General features: G+C 40.9%; 1 protein-coding gene across 1 annotated transcript in view; it reads left to right on the top strand.

Moving 5' to 3' along the window:
• Scai (suppressor of cancer cell invasion) overlaps positions 1 to 21,268 on the top strand; it is a 118,926-nt gene that overhangs the window by 55,133 nt on the left and 42,525 nt on the right. Inside the window, exon 3 of the mRNA XM_013021330.1 lies at positions 10,898 to 11,029. Coding sequence (XP_012876784.1) covers positions 10,898 to 11,029 — 132 coding nt within the window. The remainder of the gene's footprint in view (positions 1 to 10,897; positions 11,030 to 21,268) is intronic.

The following is a 21,268-nucleotide window of genomic DNA, read 5'->3' as shown; positions in this document are numbered from 1 at the left end:
CAGGTAAAAATCAGTTGAGAAAAAGATTTTAGAAAATATTGTGCATAATTCATGATTTTATGTTGTCTTTGATGCATGGAGATGCCTCCCACTCTGGAAAGGCCCAGCTTTTGGAGCTCTGTTACGCGTTCAGATTCCAGGAACACCATCTGCACCAAGCAGAGCTTCTTGTTCCTTCTGCGCCAGGCATGGCGACTTGTCACCTCCACCCCACGCACACACTCAACCTTTTATTGTATTTGGTACTTTTTAATCTACATTTCATTTTTCAGCATACTTATAACAACTTTACAAGTAGAATAATTGTAATTTACAGGACAGTTTTACATCTATTAGTTCATTTAGTGAAATAAAGATTACTAATACTACATTATTGTGACTGAGCAAGTACATGATTTTCTTATTTTTTTTTGTCAGTTGTGGGCCTTGAACTCAGGGCCTAGGCACTATTCCTGCGCTTTTTTGCTTAAGGATAGCACTTACTTTGCCACTTTGAGCCACAGCTTCACTCTCAAGGTCTTTTCTGCATGGGCTGGGGCTTTGAACCATGATCCTCAGATCTCAGCCTCCTGAGTAGCTAGGATTACAGGTGTGAGCCACCGGTGCCTGGAAAACACATGATTCTTTTTTTTTTGGTCAGTCATGGGGCTTGAACACTGGGCCTGGGCGCAGTCCCTGCACTCTTCAGCTCAAGGTGAGTGCTCTACCGCTTGAGCCACAGCGCCACTTCCAGTTTTCTAGTGATTTATTGGAGATAAGAGTTTCTCTGACTTTCCTGCCCTCACTGGCTTTGAACTGTGACCCTCAGATCTCAGCCTTCTGAGTAATTAGAATTACAGGCGTGAGCCACTGGCACCCAAAAACACATGATTCTTTTATGTTCATGTTTAATTATGTACCCATCCTCTCTCTACATGTCTTAAAAATCTGAGCACATAGAAAAATCATCTCTTTCATTTCTTTTGTTGTTGTTGTTGGTCATAGTCTTGAACTTGGCCTGGGTGCTGTCCCTGGGCTCTTCAGCTCAAGGAGAACGGTCTACCACTTGAGCCATGGTGCCACTTCCGGTTTTCTGGTGGTTAATTGGAGATAAGAGTCTCATGGACTTTCCTGTGTGGGCTGGCTTTGAGCCACGATCCTCAGATCTCAGCCTCCTGAGTAGCTAGGATTACAAGTATGAGTTACCTGTGCCCAGCAATCTCTATCATTTCTATTCCCTACGTGCCACCCCCAGCCGCGCCTCTTACGTCGAACCTGGGCATGAACTTGGACTGGGCACTGTCCTAAGTTGCTTTTTTTTTTTTTTTGGTCAGTTGTGGGTCCTGAGCACTGCCCCTCATCTCTTCAGCTCAACGCTAGTGCTCTACCACTTGAGCCACAGTGCTACTTTCGGCTTTTTCTGATTATGTGGTGCTAAGGAATCAAATCCAGAGCCTCATGCATGCAAGGCAAGCACTCCACCACTTAGCCACCTTCCCAGCCCTCTAAGTTGCTTTTTGCTCAAGCCTAGTGCTCTACCACTTGAACCACAGCATTACTTCCAGCTTTTTCTAACTGGTTTATTGGAGATAAGAATCTTATGAGCTTTTCTGCCTGGGCTGACTTTGAACTCTAAATCTCAGATCTCAGCCTCCAAAGTAGCTGGGATTATAGGCATGAGCCACTAGCAACTGTCTTTTCTTTCTGTTTACTTTTTAAGTCTGATCACTGAAATATCACTGATGGATTATGATGGCAGTAGTGTAGATTTTTAAGCTCCTTTCATAGCTCATAATCACATTTCTATCTTCACTACTGTTGCATGAGGTGGACAAGGCAGGTGTAGATTGCTTGTGTTTAAGCATTGACTAAAAGTGGGACTGACATTTTTTTCACTCATTGTCATATAACTAATAAGCATTAGAACCAGAATGTTTTGTCTTCCCTTTCCTACCCAGGTCTCACCCATTTGCTACTACAACTGCTCTGAGTTCCTGGGTACACTGTATAACAAACATATCTTTTTCTCTCCTGATTTCTTTTGAATTTTCATGTTTCAAGCCTCTTACTCAGAACTAAATCCTGAGTAGCAGTTTTTCTTGTTGCTTTGTTGAAAGACTTACTATTAAAAGAAATTGTCCCCAGGTACCGGTGACTCACACCTATAATCCTAGTTACTAAAGAGGCTGAGATCTGAGGATCACAGTTCAATGCCAGCCCAGGCAGGAAAGTCCATGAGACTCTTACCTCCAATTAGCCACCAGAAAACTGGAAGTGGTATTGTGACTCAAAGTGGTCTAACCTTGAACTGAAGAGCTGAGGGACAGCGCCCAGGCCCAGAGTTCAAGCCCCGGACAAAAAGCAAGCAAACAAAAAACCCTAATTGTCAACAAAGTAGGTCAGTAACTTGCTCCATTTCCATTACTTAGCAGAACTTGTCTTGAAGTAGTTGTCCCCGCTTACTGCCATTTTGCTTGTTTTTCCGTCTTGTAATTTGTGTTACTTCTGTGGGTAAATAGATGTGCCTATCGGTTTCCAGGCTTTTTTAACTTTCTTAGTCACCAGAGCAATGCAGATTTGAACTGAAATGACAAACTGAGCAGATTAGAACAAGAAAAAAATATCCTTTCACAGCTCAGGAACCAGAGTCCAAAATTAAGGTGTTGGGGAATTGGTTCCTTCTTGGGCTCAGATAGAAAATTTGCTTCATGCCTCTCCTGGCTTCTGCTTGGTGCCAACAATCCTTGGCATTCCTTGGTTTGCAGTTGCATAATTCCTGCATAATCATACATCTTCCCTCTGTCCCCACATAGCTTTCTTCTCTCTGTGTGCCTGTCCCTGTCTTCTTTGAGGATGACAGTCTCATTGGATAAAGACCTTCTTCAGTGTTACTTCATCTTAATTTATTTTGCTCAAGGCTAATACTCTACCACTTAAGCCACAGCTTCCCTTTCAGATTTTTTGTTAGTTTATTGGAGATAAGAGTCTCATGGACTTTTCCTGCCTGGCCTGATTTCAAACTGCAGTTCTTAGATCTCTGCCTCCTGAGTGGCTAGGATTACAGGTGTGAGTCATTAGTGCCTGGCTTAATTTATATCTTTTTTTTTTTTTTTTTTGCCAGTCTGGGGCTTGAACTCGGCCTGGGCACTGTCTCTGAGCTTCTTTTGCTCAAGGCTAGCACTCTACCACTTGAGCCACAGTGCCACTTCCATCTTTTTCTGTTTATGTGGTACTGAGGAATCAAAGCTAGGACTTCCTGCGTACTAGCAAGTACTCAAGCACTAAGTCACATTCCCAGCCCTGTCCTTTGGTTTTACTGTTAGAGTTTGTTAAATCACTCAAATAATTGTTAGGAAGGAAATACATTTGTCGTTATATGTTTAAAAACATTTAATAAACCCGCCAGGCACTGGTAGCTCATGCCTGTATTCCTAACTAACCAAGAGGCTGAGATCTGAGGATCACAGTTCCAACCCACCCAGTGCAGGAAAGTTGGTGAGATTCTTATCTCCAATAAACTAAACAGAAAAAGCCAGACGTGGCACTGTTGCTCAAGAGGTAGAGTCGTAGCCTTCAACAAGAAGTTCAGGGACAGCACCCCGACCCTGAATTGAAGTCCCATGTCTGACAACAAAACAAAACCAAAAAAGGGGTGCTGGTGACTCATGCCTGTAATACTAGCTACTCAGGAAGCTGAGATCTGAGGATCATGGTTCAAAGCCTGCCTGGGCAAGAAAGTCTGTGAGACTCTTATCTCCAATAAGCCACCAGAAAACTGGAAGTGGTGCTGTGGCTCAAAGCCGTAGAACACTAGCATGCAGCAAAAGAGCTCAAGGACAGTGCCCTGGCCCTAAATTCAAGCCCTAGGACCAATAAAAAAAATAATAGTAACAAATCTGCTTGTAAAACTATCAGGGTCTGGGATTTTCTTTCTTCATTCCTTTTTTTTTTTAAGTTCAAGAACATAGTAGAATAGTAACTATGTATTTAAATGCATTTTCCTGTTAACTTTAGGTTAAGAAGTGTTTCAGGCTAAGAAGGATGGTTTGTGTCAGTAATCCCAGCTTCTCAGGAGGCAGAGATGGGGAAGATCTCCATTTGTGGCTACCTGACAAAAAGTAGTGACATCCCCTTCTTGGCCAAAAAACAGCAAAGTGTGGTTTTGAGCTCCTGTTATCCCAGCTAGACAGGAAACAAAATAAGAATTACGATCTAGGCTTTCCTAGACCCTATTTGAAAAATAACAAAGGCAAAAAGACATGGCCTGGCCTAAGTGGTAGAATCTCTACTTAGCAAGCATGAAGCTCTTGAGTTCAAACCGGAATGCCCATACTTTCTAATTCCTCTTTAAAAATAACTTCTATCCTGATGGTATACTATGTCTTGGAACCAGATAGAATGTATTACTTTGTGTTTGCTTTTTTTTTTTTTAACCCAGCATTCTATTAGGCTCATCTTTTCTTTCAAAGTTCTGTAGTTTGTTCTTTTTTATTATATTCTATCTTTCCTCTTATTTGTGCATTTTGTTGTCAACAGATACTTGGTTGTTTTCAGATTTTGACAATTAAAATGTGTACTTCTGTGAACATCCTTGTAAATGTCTTTTAGTACCTGTAGGTTATATAGCTTCTCATATATCCCTAATTTCTAAATCAGAGGCCTCATTGTGTGTGTGTGTGTGTGTGTGTGTGTGCGCGTGCGTGCGGATCCTGGGGCTTGAACGCAGGGCCTGTGCACTGTCTCTGAGCTTTTATGGTCAAGTCTAGCACTCTACCACTTGAGCCACAGCTTTACTTCCAGCTTTTTTGGTGGTGAGTTGGAGATAAAGAGTCTTGCAGACTTTCTTGCCTGAGCTGACTTCATACTTCGATCCTCAGATCTCAGCCTCTTGAGTAGCTAGGATTACAGGTATGAGACAGTGGTGCCTGGCCAGAAGCTTCATTTTTTAAAGAAAGTTTTTAGAAAGTTTTTAAAAATTAATGTACATTATTTGTACATGGGGTTTCAAGTACCAATTTCACACACGAATAAATGTACCCCATCAATCTTACCTCTTCCATTACTGTTCCTTCTACCCTTAAGATAGTTTCAACTAGTTTTTGTTCTATTTCCATGTGTACACATTAAATACTTGGACCATATTGATCCTTATTCACCCTTTCCATTCACCCTTCCCCAACCCTACACCTTGATTCCACGCCAACCTGTTTTATTGTATATTAATTGTACTAATGGGCTTTACCATTCTATTTTGCACATGCATATATTATATTCTGTTGTTCTCTTTGCCTTTCCCTTCACCCCTATTATTTAACAGCTTTCAATGAGATTTTTCTTATAATGTCTTCATACATAGTTGACAAGTATTTGCATATTGTTCACCATCCTTCGTTTTCTTTCCCTCTCCCATCCCCCTCACCTCTCCAACACTCATAGTTACAATCAGGTTCTATGTATATAGATATATATGTATATATAAGTATACCTTTGTCTTTAAAGTTTTAATTTCACAAATGAACCAAAACATGGGGTATTTGGCTTTGAACTAGGCTTATCTTGCTTATCATGATCTCCAGCAAATAACATAATTTCATTTTTCTTTATATTCCATGGTATTAGAATATTATATTTATTAGAATATATTAATATATTTACTATAACATAGTACATATTTTATGGTATGTGGAATATTATTTATTCATCTATTTGTTGTTATACATCTCAATTGATTCTATATTTGGTTATTGTGAACAGAAATGTAATAAATAAGGGTATGCAGGTATCTTTCTTATATGTTGGTTTACACTCATTCAGAAGTATGCCTAAGAGTGGTATTATGGAGTTATAAGGTAGGTCTATTTTCAGTTTTTTGAGGAACCTCCATAGTGATTTCCACAGTAGTTGTAGCTTTATTTTGAGATTTCTCTGAGGATGAATGACATGAAGCACCCTTTCATATTTTGTTTTTTGTCGGTCATGGGGCTTGAACTCTGGGCTTGGGCGCTATCCCTCAGCTCTTCAGCTCACGGCAAGCGCTCTACCACGTGAGCCACAGCACCACTTCCAGTTTTCTAGTGGTTTATTGGAGATAAGAGTCTCCCAGACTTTCCTGCCCGGGCTGGCTTTGAACCAAGATCCTCAGATCTCAGCCTCCTGAGTAGCTAGGTGTGAGCCACCAGCACCCAGCCCCTTTCATGTTTAAAAAAAATATTTTTTATTATCTTTAAGTAGTTGTACAAAGGAGTGCCCTCTAACAAAGCAGTTTATGAATACAGTGCCTCTTGATCAATGTTACCCCTTTAAACATTCTCACCCACCCCTCCCACCCCATCCATTCCATCACTTTTCTTAATTTTTAGGTTATGTATTGAAACATTTAGCATTTAGCAAAACAGTTCTTGTGTGCCATTTATCTTGATCTGTGTCATCCCATCAACATCTTCAACACCCTTTAACCCACCCTTTTCCTTAGTTCTGTGGTATATACAATGCATTCTTGCCTGCATTTTAACTCCCTTGCCCCATTCATTCTTCTACTTCTCTCCCTTGGCCTCCCCTCTTGCAAGTACCCATTTCCTGGTACTTATTTTGTTGGGCTTTGACTTAATCTTTCTAAAGAATTATATTAGCCGGGCGCTGTTGGCTCACGCCTGTAATCCTAGCTACTCAGGAGGCTGAGATCTGAGGATCACAGTTCAAAGCCAGCCCGGGCAGGAGAGACCGTGAGACTCCTATCTCCAATAAACCACCAGAAAACCGGAAGTGGCACTGTAGCTCAAGTGGTAGAGCTCTGGCCTTGAGCTGAAGAGCTAAGGGACAGCGCCCAGGCCCAGAGTTCAAGCCCCATGACCGACAAAAAAAAAAAAAGAATTATATTATTTGTGCTTTCTATTGAGTCTCCACCTCTGCAATCTAATCTTTGCCTATTTTTCTCCTTTTGGTTTGTTTTACTGTTTTTTAGGAATTCTTCACTTACTTTGGAGTTCATGTCCTTTTGTGGCAAAATAACCACAAGGATTAGAAAGATAATAGGACAGGGGCTGGGAAGGTGGCTCAGTGGTAGAGCGCTTGCCTTGCATGCCTGAGGCCCTGGTTTCAATTCCTCAGCACCACATAAGCAAAAAGAAAAAAGCCGGAAGTGGCGCTGTGGGCTCAAGTGGTAGAGTGCTAGCCTTGAGTTGAATAGCTGAGGGACAGTGCCCAGGCCCAGAGTTCAGGCCCCATGACCAGACCCCCCCCCCCAAAAAAGGAAAGATAATAGGACAAAACACAGACATACTTTGAGCCATGAAGCAGGTAGATGAATCTGAGGAAGCTACTCACATGGGGCAGTGCACTTCAAGGAGTGAGACTGGACAAGGGTCAAATGCATGGAAGCTGTCAGAGCTTGGACATTTGTCTGATAGGGAGGATGAAAAATTAAGGCCCTTCCTCTGTCCCCTTCCCAAAGAGTTTGCTTGTTTTTCTTTCTTGGTCTTTCCCCCTTTTCCTTTATTCAACATTATGTCAGGATTGAGGTTGCCATAGAGAACTCCTGTAATCACAGCACTCAGGAGGCTGGCTCAAGGCTGGCCTGGACTACGTAGTGAGGCCATCTCCCCAGAAACATATGACATAACCAACAAAAACTATCAGCTGCATTCACAGCTCATGAGGAACTATATCCACATTTTACCAGAAAGTGTAATTTTTTTGCTGTAATTTAAAAATACATGTTCTTTATGCATGCTATTCTTTCAGTTCCTCATTTCCTGAGTTTTTTTCTTATTTTGAGTCAGATTTTACCAAATCTGTACTACATCTGTTGAGCAACCAACTTTTGATTTTTGTCCTGCATTTTACTTACATGGTGATTACAGTAATTGATTTTCAAATATCAAATCAACTTTACATGTCTAAAATAAGCCCAGTTTTGTCATGTCCTTTTTATATATTGCTGAATTGGATTTGCTAGCATTTGGTTTAGTTCATTCACATCTATTCATTAGTGAGAATAGCCTATAATGTTCCTTCCTCTTAATATCCTTGTTAAGTTTTAGTTATGATGGCTCCAGGAAATGAGTTGGGGAATGATACTTCTATATTCTGTAAGAGTTTGTTTAAGGTGTACATTTTCCCCCCTTCTTTAAATGTTTAGCAATATGAGCCTTCATCATGTTTCAGGATTTCAGTTAAGCCATCAATTTATTCTTCTTCCTTCCCTCTTTTCCCCCTCCTTTTTCTTTTTTTTTTTTGGTATTGGAGATTGAACTCAGGACTTTACACCTGTAAACACTCTACCACTTAACTTACACCCCAGCCACTATTGCCAAGGATTTTTAGCCTTCTCTTTTCCTTTCCATCTCCTCTTCCTTTTTTTTTTTTTCTTTTGTCATTTGTAGGGCTTGAACTCTGGGCCTCGCACTGGCGCTGTCCCTCAGCTCTCAGCCTCCTAAACAGCTAGGATTACAGGCATGAGCCACTGGCGCCCACTTCTCCTCTTCCATTTCTTTCTCTTTTGCTGTTCTGGGGATTGAACTCAAGGCTGAGAATTGAACCTAGAGCTTGGCAGGCAGGTACTCTAGCACTTGAACCATGTCTCCAGCACTTTTTTTTTGGTCCTAAACTTGGGCCTGGGCGCTGTCCCTCAGCTCTTCAGCTCAAGGCTAGCTCTCTACCACTTGAGCCACAGTGCCACCTCCAGCTTTTTCTGTTTATGTGGTGCTGAGGAATCGAACCCAGGACCTCATGCATTCAAGGCAAGCACTGTTCCACTGAGCTACCTTCCCAGCCCTCCAGCACCTTTTTTATAGGTTACTTTTGAGGTATGGTATTGCTTTCTGCACAGGTCCGACTGGGTTGTGATCTTCCTATTTGTGTTTCCCTGTGTTGGTGAGGATGGACAGGTACATGCCACTACACTCAGTCATCGATTAAAATGGAGTCTTGCTAACTTTTATGTCTGAGCTGGCCTCTAACCAGGATCCTCTGATCTCTGCCTCCCAAGTAGCTAGGACTAAAGGCTCATGGTTTCTCCTGGCTTCTACTCCTCCTCTTCTTTCTCTTCTTCCTCTTCTTCTTCTCTTCTTCTTCTGCTGCCTTTTTTGTAAGTAGATTGAACCCAGAACCTTATATATGCTAAGCAAGTACTCCACTACTTTTTTTTTTTTTTGTCGGTCGTGGGGCTTGAACTCTGGGCCTGGGCGCTGTCCCTCAGCTCTTCAGCTCAAGGTGAGCACTCTACCACTGAGCTACAGCTTCCGGTTTTCTGGTGGTTTATTGCAGATAGGAGTCTCATGGTCTTTCCAGCCTGGGCTGGCTTTGAACCGCGATCCTCAGATCTCAGCCTCCTGAGTAGCTAGGATTACAGGCGTGAGCCACCAGCGACCGGCCTAGTACTCCACTACTTGATCCATGTCTCTAACCCTTTATTTTGTATTTTGTTTTTGACATAGGATCTCATTAAGTTTGTCTGGCCTTAAGCAAATTTTTTTTTTGGCCTTAAACTTTTAAGGTTTGTCTCGAGTTCAAGACAATAATAGTACGGTAATCTTTTCAACAATTTTCTCATATTCTTCCTATATTAACCTTGTAGTCACATAAACTTGTTGTCCCAAAGATTTCTGTGTATAAACAGAGAAGTTATTTTGTTTTAATAGCTTAGTATTTCAAAGATAGCAAATTAATATAGTTCTAGATTAAATACTTTGTGTTAAGTAAATGTTTTATTATTTATTTTTTTATTGTGAAAATACTATACAGAGGGGTTACAATTACATGGGCAAGATAATGAGTACATTTCTTGTCAAGCATTGTAGCCTCCTCCTTTGTTTCCCCTTCCCATCCTCCCCCACCTCCTTTCTCCCAACCAATCCTCCCTGCCCCCACCAAAGTTGTGAAGTTGTGAAGTTTGGTTTCGACATAACAACTTGTACGTCTCATTGTTGCAGTGGGTCCACCTGTATCCCTATTTAAACGATTTGTTTTTCCCCTTCCCCTCCACAAATTATACCAACATCAAATACAGTGAAAGCAGGGGCAATACCGTGGGGGAAGTAAATGTTTTAATCTATGCCTCTGTTCCTTTTCTACTGAAGTATCCTTATTGTTTCCTCAACTTCTTAAGTGTAAGTTAGTATTCTGATAAGGGTTTATTTCCTTTTTTTTTTTTTAAAGACATTTAAGTATTTTCCTTTTGTTTTTGTTTTTGTTCCTGTGCTGAGGGTTGAACTTTTTCTGCTCAAGACTACCACTCTGCCACTTGAGCCACACCTCTACTTCCAACTTTTGCTGGTTAATTGAAGATACAAGTTTCATAGATTTACCTGGGCTAGCTTCCAACAGTGATCCTCAGGTCTCAGCCTTCTGAGTAGCTAGGATTATTTTTCATTTTAATTGCTGTCATAATGAAATACTGAGAAGATGTTTTTCAATTTTAGGGTCATTTTCCAGGACAGATATGGAGAATGAGTTAAATAGACAAATAAGTGGAAAGGATCAACATATTAGGTTGCTTACTTAGAAATTAACTTATAGAAGAGTGCATAGAAGAGAACAGGTATTCAGATATTTATCAGATGAAAGAATAGGATAAAAATTGCATTTTAATTCCTACTAACAATTCAGAATTATTTCTTTTGCAGTACTGTCTTATATTTGTGTTATTTTGATTTGAGTGTAATTAGAAAAATACTCTGTCTTTGAGGAAAATGCTATCAGATGATAGGTGTAGGTAGCCCTGTATAGGAGTCATGCCTGGAATTTCTCATCAGTAGCGGGTCGGTCCGGGAAGCTGATGCAGGAGGATTGCAAATTTGAGCCATGCTTGGGCTACCTGGTGAGAGCCTGCATAAAACAAACAAACAAAAATGATACAACTAAAGTCTCCTTCTCTTTTGTTTTTACCAACTGTTAAATAGACATATTTTTTTTCCTAAAGAACTGAATTTGCTGTTAAAGAAATCATGTCCTCTGGAGGTGCTGAAGATGACATCCCCCAAGGAGAGAGGAAAACAGTTACAGACTTCTGTTATCTTCTCGACAAATCTAAACAGCTGTTCAATGGGCTGAGGTTAGTAGACTCTTGATGCTTCAGTGTTTTCTCTACTTTTACTTTTTACTGGCTGATCTGTGGTGAGTATCTGAAGTCACAGTTAGAATGTTATAAATACCTGTATTAATGAAGTGATCATCATTTTGTTTTCCTTTGACATTACGCTTAGATGGGAAAAAAAATTTTACTCAAGTTGAAAGCTAGATGGTTTTTGCGGAGGTAGCAGATGGTTTTATGTACGCTATTCACCCCACACTTATTGGCAATCCATTCTATATTTATGGGAATACATAAGTACAGGAGTACATAGGCAACTGGAAATGGAGATTCTTGGGCAGTTTTACACATTTGTTTGTTCCTTTTCTTTTTCTTTTCTATCTTTTTTTAGGGTAGTTTACTAAGGTTCTAGAAAGTGTTGTTTCTGCTTAAGTTGGGCGTGTCTTGGGCAGAATAGCTGCTGAGGTCTTAAACACTGTATGAAATGTGTTCTGGATTTGATGGAAATAATTTTGCACCATTTCATTCAGTCCTTAGGATTTTTACCATCATACACTTACTTTTAGTTTAGTCCTTTTTTTTTTTTTTTTTGTCAGTCCTGGGCCTTGAACTCAAGGGCTGGGCTCTGTCCCTGAGCCTCTCTGTGCTCAAGGCTAGTGCTTTACCATTTAAGCCACAGCACCACTTCCACCTTTTTCTAGTTATGTGGTACTTAGGAATCGAACCCGGGGCTTTGTGCATGCTAGGCAAGTACACCACCGCTAAGCCATATTCCCAGTTTAGTTCTTGTCATAAACATGAAATAGGTAAAATACTAAGTGTGAACAGGTTTTGTATTTAAAGTTTGTACAGGAATGAATAATTTCAGAGAAGAGTTCTATTCGTTTAAAAATTATTTGTGGTAAAAATACCATCTTTGTCTCCTAAGCTTTATAGTTGTATTACAAACCCAATTTTGCAGTGTACTATCAAAGGATTTTTCATTTTGAGTTTTTTCTCTCTCACAGAGAGAATTTTTTCTCTCTCTCTGTGCTGGTCCTGGGACTTGAACTCAGGGCCTGAATGCTATCCCTAAGTTTTTGTGCTCAAGGCAAGTGCTCTGTCACTTGACCCACAACTCCATTCTGGCATTTTGGTGATTAATTGCATCTCACTGAATTTCCTGCCCAGGCTGGCTTCAAACTGAGATTCTCAGATCTCAGCTTCCTGAGTAGCTAGGATTATAGGCATGAGTTACTGACACTGCCCTGTTTGTGTTCTTCTTTTCCTTTGTAGTACAGAGATTTGAACTCAGTCTCATGCTTGTTAGGTAGGCACTATGTATACCACTTGAGCCATGTCCTCAACCCTACTTTGGTTCATTTTGAGAGAGGGGCTTGTGTTTATGCCATTCTCCTAGACCACTATCCTTGTATTTACATTTCCTATGTAGCTAGGACATGAGTCCCAGGCATGAGTTGTCATGCCAAGCTTTTCATTGGTTGGTTGGAGACCTCACTACCTTTTTGCTTAGGCTGACCTCAAACTATGATCCTCCCAATTTCTGACTCTGAAGTAACTAGGATTACAGGTGAGAGCTGTTGAGGGCTTTCATTCCTTATTTGTATTCAGGCATATTTTATTCATTGAAAACTTAACTGGCACCCAGTATGTACCACATTCTGTGTGTTAGGTATAGAAAATGCCAGGCACCAGTGGCTCCTGCCTGTCATCCTAGCTTCTCAAGAGGCTGAGATCTGAGGATCATGGTTTGAAGCCAGCCTGAGCAGAAAAGTCTGTAAGACTCAGAAAAAGCTGGAAGCAACACTGTGGCTTAAGTGGTAGACTCCTAACCTTGAGCAGATAGAAGCTGAGGGACAGTACCCAGGCCTTGAGTTCAAGCCCCAGGAGCAGCCCCCCGCCCCCACCCCCCCAAAAAAAGTGCGGAGACAAAATTGGCCATCTATTCTTCCAAATACTTCTTGAGGGAATTAGGAAAACAAAACCTAATATCCTTCTGCTCTCTGCTGGCCTGACACTGCATATCTATTGAATGTATTTCTCACCTCACTCTGCATGCCTGTGGAAATGATGGCAAGAACAAATTAAAGGAAGAGATACTTACAGAGCAGGAAGACATTGGAAATCTCACTTGAAAATCCCTGTGAGCTTCTGGCTCCTAAGCTCTCTTAATGATGAACATAGTTCCATTTGCTTTCATCCTTCTTCCTCTTCCAGCTTTCCAGAGCTGAGTTTATACACAGCAAAACTCACTTGCTCAAAGTTTATGGCTACATGATTTACAGCGTTTACTGTTGTGAAACTCACCCCACAGTCTAACTTTAGAACATTTTATTCATTACCCAAAGAAACTCAGTACCTAGTAGAAGTGCCTCAGACCCTTATCCCTAGCAACTGCTAATCTACTATTTGTCTCTATTTATTTATTTTGGACATTTCATGTTTGTAGAATCAAATATTCTGTGCTCTTTTTGACAAGTTCCTTTCATTTAGTGTTATGATACTTCATTCTTCTTACTGGTTAATATTGCAGCATAAGGATTTCCTGGATCTTGTTTGTCTAGCCATACATTGTGGACATTTTGGTTGTTTTGTACTATTATGGATGATGGTGCAGTGGGCATCTGTGCATAGATGTGTCTTAGATACCAGTTTTCTATTCTCATGGGCATACAGCACAGAATGGAAGAACTAACTATTCCACTAATGCTACAAAGTGTGTTTTAATCTTTTGAGGAAAGTGAGAGAAAGGATAGGTTAAGAGAGATGGGTGACAATGTTATCAGACACTTTGTACTCATATACTGTTTTGTAGAATGGGAACTTCTTTGTACAACTACTTAAAGATAAAAAAAAAATCTTATCTTGCCTATGTAACTCTAACCCCTCTGTACAGTATTTTCACAATAAAAAACAAACAAAAAAAATCTTTTGAGGAGCTGCTGAATGTTTCCCAAAGTGGCTGCATCACCAGCATTGTGTGCAAGGTAACATGACTCCCTGTCTTCCCAGCACTTACCATTTCCTGTCTTTTTTTATGAGACAGCCTAGTGGGTGTGAACTGATGTCTCAGTGGTTTTGATTTGCATCTGCCTAATATCTAAAATCTGAACACATTTTTTATGCTGCTTCCATTTTGTTGTTTCTTTGGGGGGGGGGGGGTTTTAATCCCTTAAGTATTAAAAATAGATTATTTTATCTCTCATTATTAAGTTGTAGTCAGTCTTTACATTTTCCAGATGTCTGTCCCTTGTGAGACTCTATCATAAATTAACCAACAAGTTGGATAGCAGTGGCTCACACCTCCAATCCTAGCTTCTCAGGAGGCCAGGATCCATTAATGATTGTGGTTCAAAGCCAGCCCAAGCAGAAAAAGACTCAGGTAACCATCAAAGTGCCTGATTAGGGATATGGCTTAAGTGGTAGAGTACTAGCTATGAGCAAAAAAGCAAAGTGAAAGCACACAGCCCTGAGTTCAAGCCCTAATACCAGCACATACACGAAAAGGCTGGCTGGGTGATTGAAGCTGTATAGAGCTTTCCTACCAAGTATAAAGGCCTTGAGTTGAATCCCCAATATCTAAAAAATAAATTAGGCTACAGATTTTCTTTGTAATGACTCCTTTGGAGTATAATAAATTCTTGGTTTACCCTTAGAGATGTGTCTTCCCATTTCATATTGAGCTATTGGTTTGTGTTGTCACAGCCTTTCATTTTCCCAGCTCTGAATATCTTAATGAAGTACTTTTTCTTGATCAAAATCGCCTTTCTAAAATATGTACATATAAATTAGGCTCCACTCTTCCATTCACTGTGTAAGAAAGCATAGTTCAGAAAAAAGAAATTGGCAAAAATGAATGGTGTTTTATATATAGTTTCAGTAGTAATGAAGTGCAAATAATGTCAGAAAACGCTTTGAATGCTGTCAGAAAATGATCAAAAGCCCAAGTGCTTGTAAGGTTCTGGTTGTCATGGTGACTGAGACTTGAAGTCAACTGTAATACTGGGTGGGTTTATCTAAGGCAGCTATGTCTACCTACCGGTGACCTTCAGAACTTACGGTGCTTTGAAGAAGTGGAGACCTCTAAATCCCTTGTTACTTCACTGTACAGGAGCACATACACACAAAGCCAAACAAGCTTTGGAGGCCATGGGAGGGGACACACACACACACACACACACACACACACACACACACACACAGCCAAACAAGCTTTGGAGGCCATGGGAGGGGACACACACACACACACACACACAGAGCCAAACAAGCTTTGGAGGCCATGGGAGGACACACATACACACACACACTTCCCCCCACAAGTTCAAGTGGTAGGCACTAGCCTTGAGCTGAAGAGCTGAGAGACAGCGCCCAGGCCCAGAGTTCTGGCCCCATTACTGGCAAAAATAATAATAATAATAAATAACTAAATACAGAAGCTGAGCACCAGTGGCTCATACCTGTAATCCTAGCTACTCAAGAAGCTGAGATCTAAGGATCATGGTTCAAAGTGAGCCCAGGCAGAAACATCCATTAGTCTCTTATCTCTAATTAATAAAAAAAAAAGCCATAAGTGACTCAAAAAAGTACTTAGAGAAGTTATTTGTATTAAATATGTCCTTTATATTTAAAGTAAGGAATAAACCATCTACAGTATGTCCTTTAGAAGACAATTCTTTTTCTTTTTTCTTCTTTTTTTTTTTTTAATTGGCCTTGGGGTGTGAATCATGGTCTAGGTACTGTCCCTGAATTTATGTGCACAAGGCTAGTGCTTTACCACTTAAGCCACAGCTCAACTTCAGCTCTTTTGATAGTGAATTGGAGATAATAGTCCACAATTTTCTTGCCCAGATTGGCTTCGAACTACAATCATTCGATCTCAGCCTCTTGAATAGCTATAGTTATAAATGTGAGCTTCTGGTGCTTGGCTAGAAGGCTATTTTTTAGATGCCCTGGTTCCTATATGGGAAGACATTGAGAAATAACCCATCCTAGTGTTCTCATTCTCTTCCTCCATACATTTATTCATTTCTTTTTTCCTTCCTTCCTTCTTCCTTTTTTTGGTCATTCGTGGGACTTGAATTCAGAGCCTAGGCATTGTCCCTGAACTCTTTTGCACTCAAGGCTAGCACTGTACCACTTTGATCCACAGCTTTACTTGCAGTGTTCTCGTGGTTAATTGGAGATGAGTCTCACAGACTTTCCTGCCCAGGCTGGCTTTGAACCATGATCCTCAGATCTCAGCCTGCTGAGTAGCTAGGTTTAGTAGCTGAGCCACGGGTGCCCAGCTCCCTCTTCCTTCTTGAAAAAATTAATATGCTCTTGGAAGCAAGTTTGGCAAGCCAACAAGCAGTCTTCTTTTCCAGAGATTGCATCCTTAATTGCCAGTATAGGCTTGTGATGTACAGCCTACCTCTCATGTTAGTTTAGTTGTGCACTGAGATAGACAGCCAGCAGAGTGCACTAGGTGTCTGATTGCAGACTAATAGAAATTTAAGGTAAAGGCAAATTTTCTAGGCACATTAAAAAATCTAAAAAGAAGCATGTGAAATTAATTTTAATAATACATTTCATCTGATTTAAATGTCAAAAATACTGTTTCATGATGTAATTCAGTATAGAAAATTATTGAGACGGGTTGCATCCTTGTTTGCATGCTATGATTTTGAAATGCAGTGAATATTTTATGTTTACATACATGTCAGTTCAGGTTAGCCACATCTCCAGTGCTCAGGAACCACATGGGGTTGTGGCTTAGACAACATTCTTTCAGTTTTAGCTTCTGTTCTCAGGGTGGCCCACACTGCCTTCTGGTGAATTCATTTTGGTTGTCTTGGGTTCTCTCCTTTGCAGCCGATAGCATGTAGGTCTTTTGGTTGCTGGTAATTTGTCACCATCCACCTGTATTTAGCAGCTACACGGATGCCTTCTCTCTCAGTGAATTTGGGTGCAAGGCCACTATAACAAAACACCATAGATTATGTGGCTTAAAAACAACTTTCTTCCTCACAGTTCTGGAGACCAGAAGTCTAAGAAGCAAAGTGTTGAGAGTTTTGGTTTCTTCTGAGGCCTCTCTCCTTGGCTTGGGGATGGCTGTCTTCTGTGTCTTTACACAGCCATCTTTTTGTGTACTTGGTCCCCTAGCTGCTATGTTCTTAGATCTCTCCTGTCCCCTCTCCATTGTGGGGCCTTAAATTCAGAGCCTGAGCGCTGTCTCTGAGCTCTTTTGCTCAAAGCTAGCATTGTGTCACTTGAGCTATAGCTCCACTTCCCATTTTTGATTGGTTAATTGAGATAAGATTCTTTTTTTTGGGGGGGTCTAGTCGTGGGGCCTGAACTCTGGGCCTGGGCACTGTCCCTCAGCTCTTCAGCTCAAGGCTAGCGCTCTACCACTTGAGCCACAATGCCATTCCAGCTTTTTCCTTTTGGTTTATGTGGTGCTAAGGAATCTAACCCAGGGCCTCAGGCATGCAAGGCAAGTGTTCTACCACTGAACCACCTTCCCAGCCCTGAGATAAGATTCTTACAGGGACTTTTCTGCCCAGGCTGGCTTTGAGCCACAATCCTCAGATTCTAGTCTCCTGAGTAGCTAAGATTGCAGGTGTGACCCACTGGTGCCCAGCTCTTAGATCTCTTAAATAGTCATTGTAATAAGACCTATTCTATATCCTAAAGTCCTGTATCCAAATGCAATCATATTCAGAGGTACTGTGGGATAACACTTCAACATGGGAATTTGTAGAGTAACATAGTACTATAATAGTCTTGCTGAAAAATGTTTTTGTTTTTGTTTTTGTTTTTGCATCATAGTAGTACAGGAGGTGACTTTGGGATAGGGATGGCTGTCATATTTTTAGATGTATCTGTCTGTTTTTGGAAGGTGTCTGAGTAACTTCAAACCTCTTCTGCCATCATTTCCCCAGAACCCAGAAAAATCAGTAATTGAAATCCTGTACTAGCTGGGCACTGGTGGCTCACACCTATAATTCTAACTACTCAGGAGGTTGAGATCTGAGAATCTCAGTTCAAAGCCAGGCAGAAAAGTCTGTGAGTCTCTTATCTCCAATTAACCCCAGAAAACTGGAAGTGGCACTATGGCTCAACGTGCCAGAGCACTCACCTTAAGTGAAAAAACTCAGGGACATTGCCCAGGTCCTGAACTCTTGAGTTCAATCCCATGACTGACCACCCCTCCCCCCCAGTCCCCCCAAAAATCCTATACTAGCTAGGCATAGTGGTATATACCTACAATCCCAGCTCTTAGGAGACAGGGGCATGGCAATCTTGAGTTCAAGGCCAACCTAGGCTACAAACAAAACAAAATTCTATACAAAACTATTAAAATTGATTACTGTTCTCTCAATATTTTTTCTCAAAAGTCAGAATCCTCTGCAAATTGGCTTGTCTATGATTTTATTTTTCAGGCTAGGATTATAGGCATATACGTTCATACTCTACTCTAAGATCTTAATGAACAGAAACAGCTACAATATCCTGTCTTCCCTTGTAAGTTGCTTCTCGAAGTTAGATCGGAAAGGAAGGTTTATGGTTCACTTCTAAGAACATGCAGAGGAAGTGGTGCTGTGGTTCAAGTAGTAGAGGGCTTGCCGTGAGCTGAAGAGCTGAGGGACAGTTCCCAGGCCCAGAGTTCAAACCCCATGACTGACAAAAACAAAAAAACAGAGACAATTAAGAACATGCAGAAGTGGAGTATAAAGAAAGAAAATAAAAGCCAGGCACCTGTGGCCCATGCCTGTGATCCTAGCTACTCAGGAGGCTGAGAGATCTGAGCATTGCAGTTCAAAGCCCAGGCTCTGAGTTTAAGCCCCACACCAACCAACCAAAAAAAAAAAATGCTGGCACTTAAACAAGGAAGTGTTCAGTTTGGCTTTGTCCATCTCAAACACAGTTTTGTTTAGTATATACAGAAACTTGGGTGGATGTATTAAAACAGAAAGGCCTCCCCCGCAGTTCACACTGTGAGCAGTGTGTTCCTTGTCCAAGTGGCCTTTGATCAGTTTAGTGTGTGTGTTTTTGAGACAATGTCTCTCTCTATATCAAGGCTCTCAAACTTAAACTCTTCATCCTCCTGCCTCAGCCTCTTGGTGCTGGAATTAAAGACATGTACCATGCCTTGCTTGACCACGACTTTATTGGAGATCAACCTGGGAAACAGAATTAGCTCCTATGGAAAAAACCTAATATAGACATATCTAGTTTATTATTCCATGTGGTAGTAAAGAGAATGCATTGGATTAGAGGTTGGAAGGGTCAAATGTAAACTTACTGGCCACAATTCCCAAGCAACTTACTATTGTATGTGTAAATGTATATGCACTTGTTTATATAAACAGACCTATACACACATATAACCTAGAGAAGCTAAGTGCTTAAGGACCAGATTTAGGAAAGAGAAGCCAGTGAAGGAGATGATAAGAATAAAGGAAGACAAGAGGATGAGAAAGTGGAGCTTAGTGGTCCCCCATATAAGGGGGAACCATCTAAGGTGACCCATATAAGGGGGGACCCATGCAAGGGGGATCAGGAGTACCTGCTGAACTTGAATGCTAGCTATAGACAGGTGTCAGTAATCATAGCTAGTTAGTTTAGTAAAGGAACTTGAGAGAAATATCTTGAGTTATGACATTTCAGCTATACATTTGAAATGTCTTTGCAGATTTGATGTCATCATTTGTGCAACATTTCTCCTGCCACAGTTGGTAGCACTGTGGACTTAAAGGGAGAGATCTGCCATGTACTTCTTTGTCCCTCTAAAGCTTTGTGAAGAGAAGATGGACAGGTGTCATTGAGAAATGTGAAATACAGTGTCATTTAACTTATGGAGTAATTCACAGATCCCCATTTTATTTTAATTCTGTGGACCATTAATATCCCATTTCTGTTGACAGTAATAATGGCCAAATGATATATTCAGAATTGAAAACCAGTGTCAAGTCCTGAATAGTAGAACTTGCATGAAACTCTTTATAAACTACCTTAGTTAATTTTAGACTTTAATCACATTATGGTGATGGGTATATTAGCTTCTTTGATATGTCTCATTAGAAAAGGGGTGATAACAGAACTTAGACTTCAGGATTTTTTTTTCAGTCACGGGGCTTGAACTCTGGGCCTGGGCACTGTCCCTTGGTTCTTCAGCTCAAGGCTAGCACTCTACCATTTGAGCTACAGCTCCACTTCTGGCTTTTTCTGCTTATATGGTGCTGAGGAAGCCAGGGCCTCATGAATACAAGGCAAGTACTCTACCACTGAGCCACCTTCCCAGCCCAAGTCTTTAGGAAATTTTTTAAAAATAATGGAGGGCTGGGAAGTTGGCTCAGTGGTAGAGTGCTTGCCTTGCATGCCTGAGGCTCTAGGTTCGATTCCTCAGCACCACATAAGCAAAAAAAGAAAAAAAAAGTAAAAATAATGGAATCTTGTAATTGAAATTTATTTTTCTTTATAGATTTTGTTGTGTTGAGACAAGGTCTCAGTATGTAGCATAGGCTGACCCTGAACTTATGATCCTCTTGGCTGTAGTGATAGGTGTTCAGTGATAGATGGTCTGAATTGTTTTTTTGTTGTTGGTGGTGGTGGTCATGGAGCTTGAACTCAGGGCCTGGGCACTGTTCCTGAGCTTTTTTGCTCAAAGCCAGTACTCTACCTCTCTGAGCCACAGCTTCACTTCTGGTTTTCTCGTGGTTAAATGGAGATAAAGAGTCTCACTGGTGTTCCTGCCTGGGCTGGCCTTAAACCATGATCCTCAGATCTTAGCCTCCTGAGTAGCTAGAATTACTGGCATGAGCTACCAGTACCCGGCCTGAATTCTTTTGAGGAAAGTAATATAAAAAATTTAACCACCATTGTTCATCACTACACATCATTGCTATACATTGCTATTAAATACTTGTATGTTATTACTGTTAGGAAACATGTTCTAGACTCTGTGTGTGTATGCGCATGTGTGCTTGCATGTATGTGTGTGTGTGTTATTTGTGGGGCTTGACTCAAGGCCTTGGTATGGACCCTTTTTCTACTCAGGTGCTGTATCGCTTGAGACACAACTGCACTTTTGGCTTTTTGCAGATTTGTTGGAGATAAGAGTCTCACAGACTTTCTTGCTCAGGGTGACTTCAAACTGCGATCCTCAGATCTCCTGAGTAGCCAGGATTACAGGTGTGAGCCATTGGTATCCAGAAATGTTCTATACTTGGTGTGTGTGTGTGTGTGTGTGTGTGTGTGTGTGTGTGTGTGTGTGTGTGT

Source organism: Dipodomys ordii, unplaced genomic scaffold (assembly GCF_000151885.1).
Source record: "Dipodomys ordii isolate 6190 unplaced genomic scaffold, Dord_2.0 Scaffold55, whole genome shotgun sequence".
NCBI lineage: Eukaryota > Metazoa > Chordata > Mammalia > Rodentia > Heteromyidae > Dipodomys > Dipodomys ordii.
Note: the sequence above shows the minus strand (reverse complement) of the source record. Positions and strands in the feature narration are given on the sequence as shown.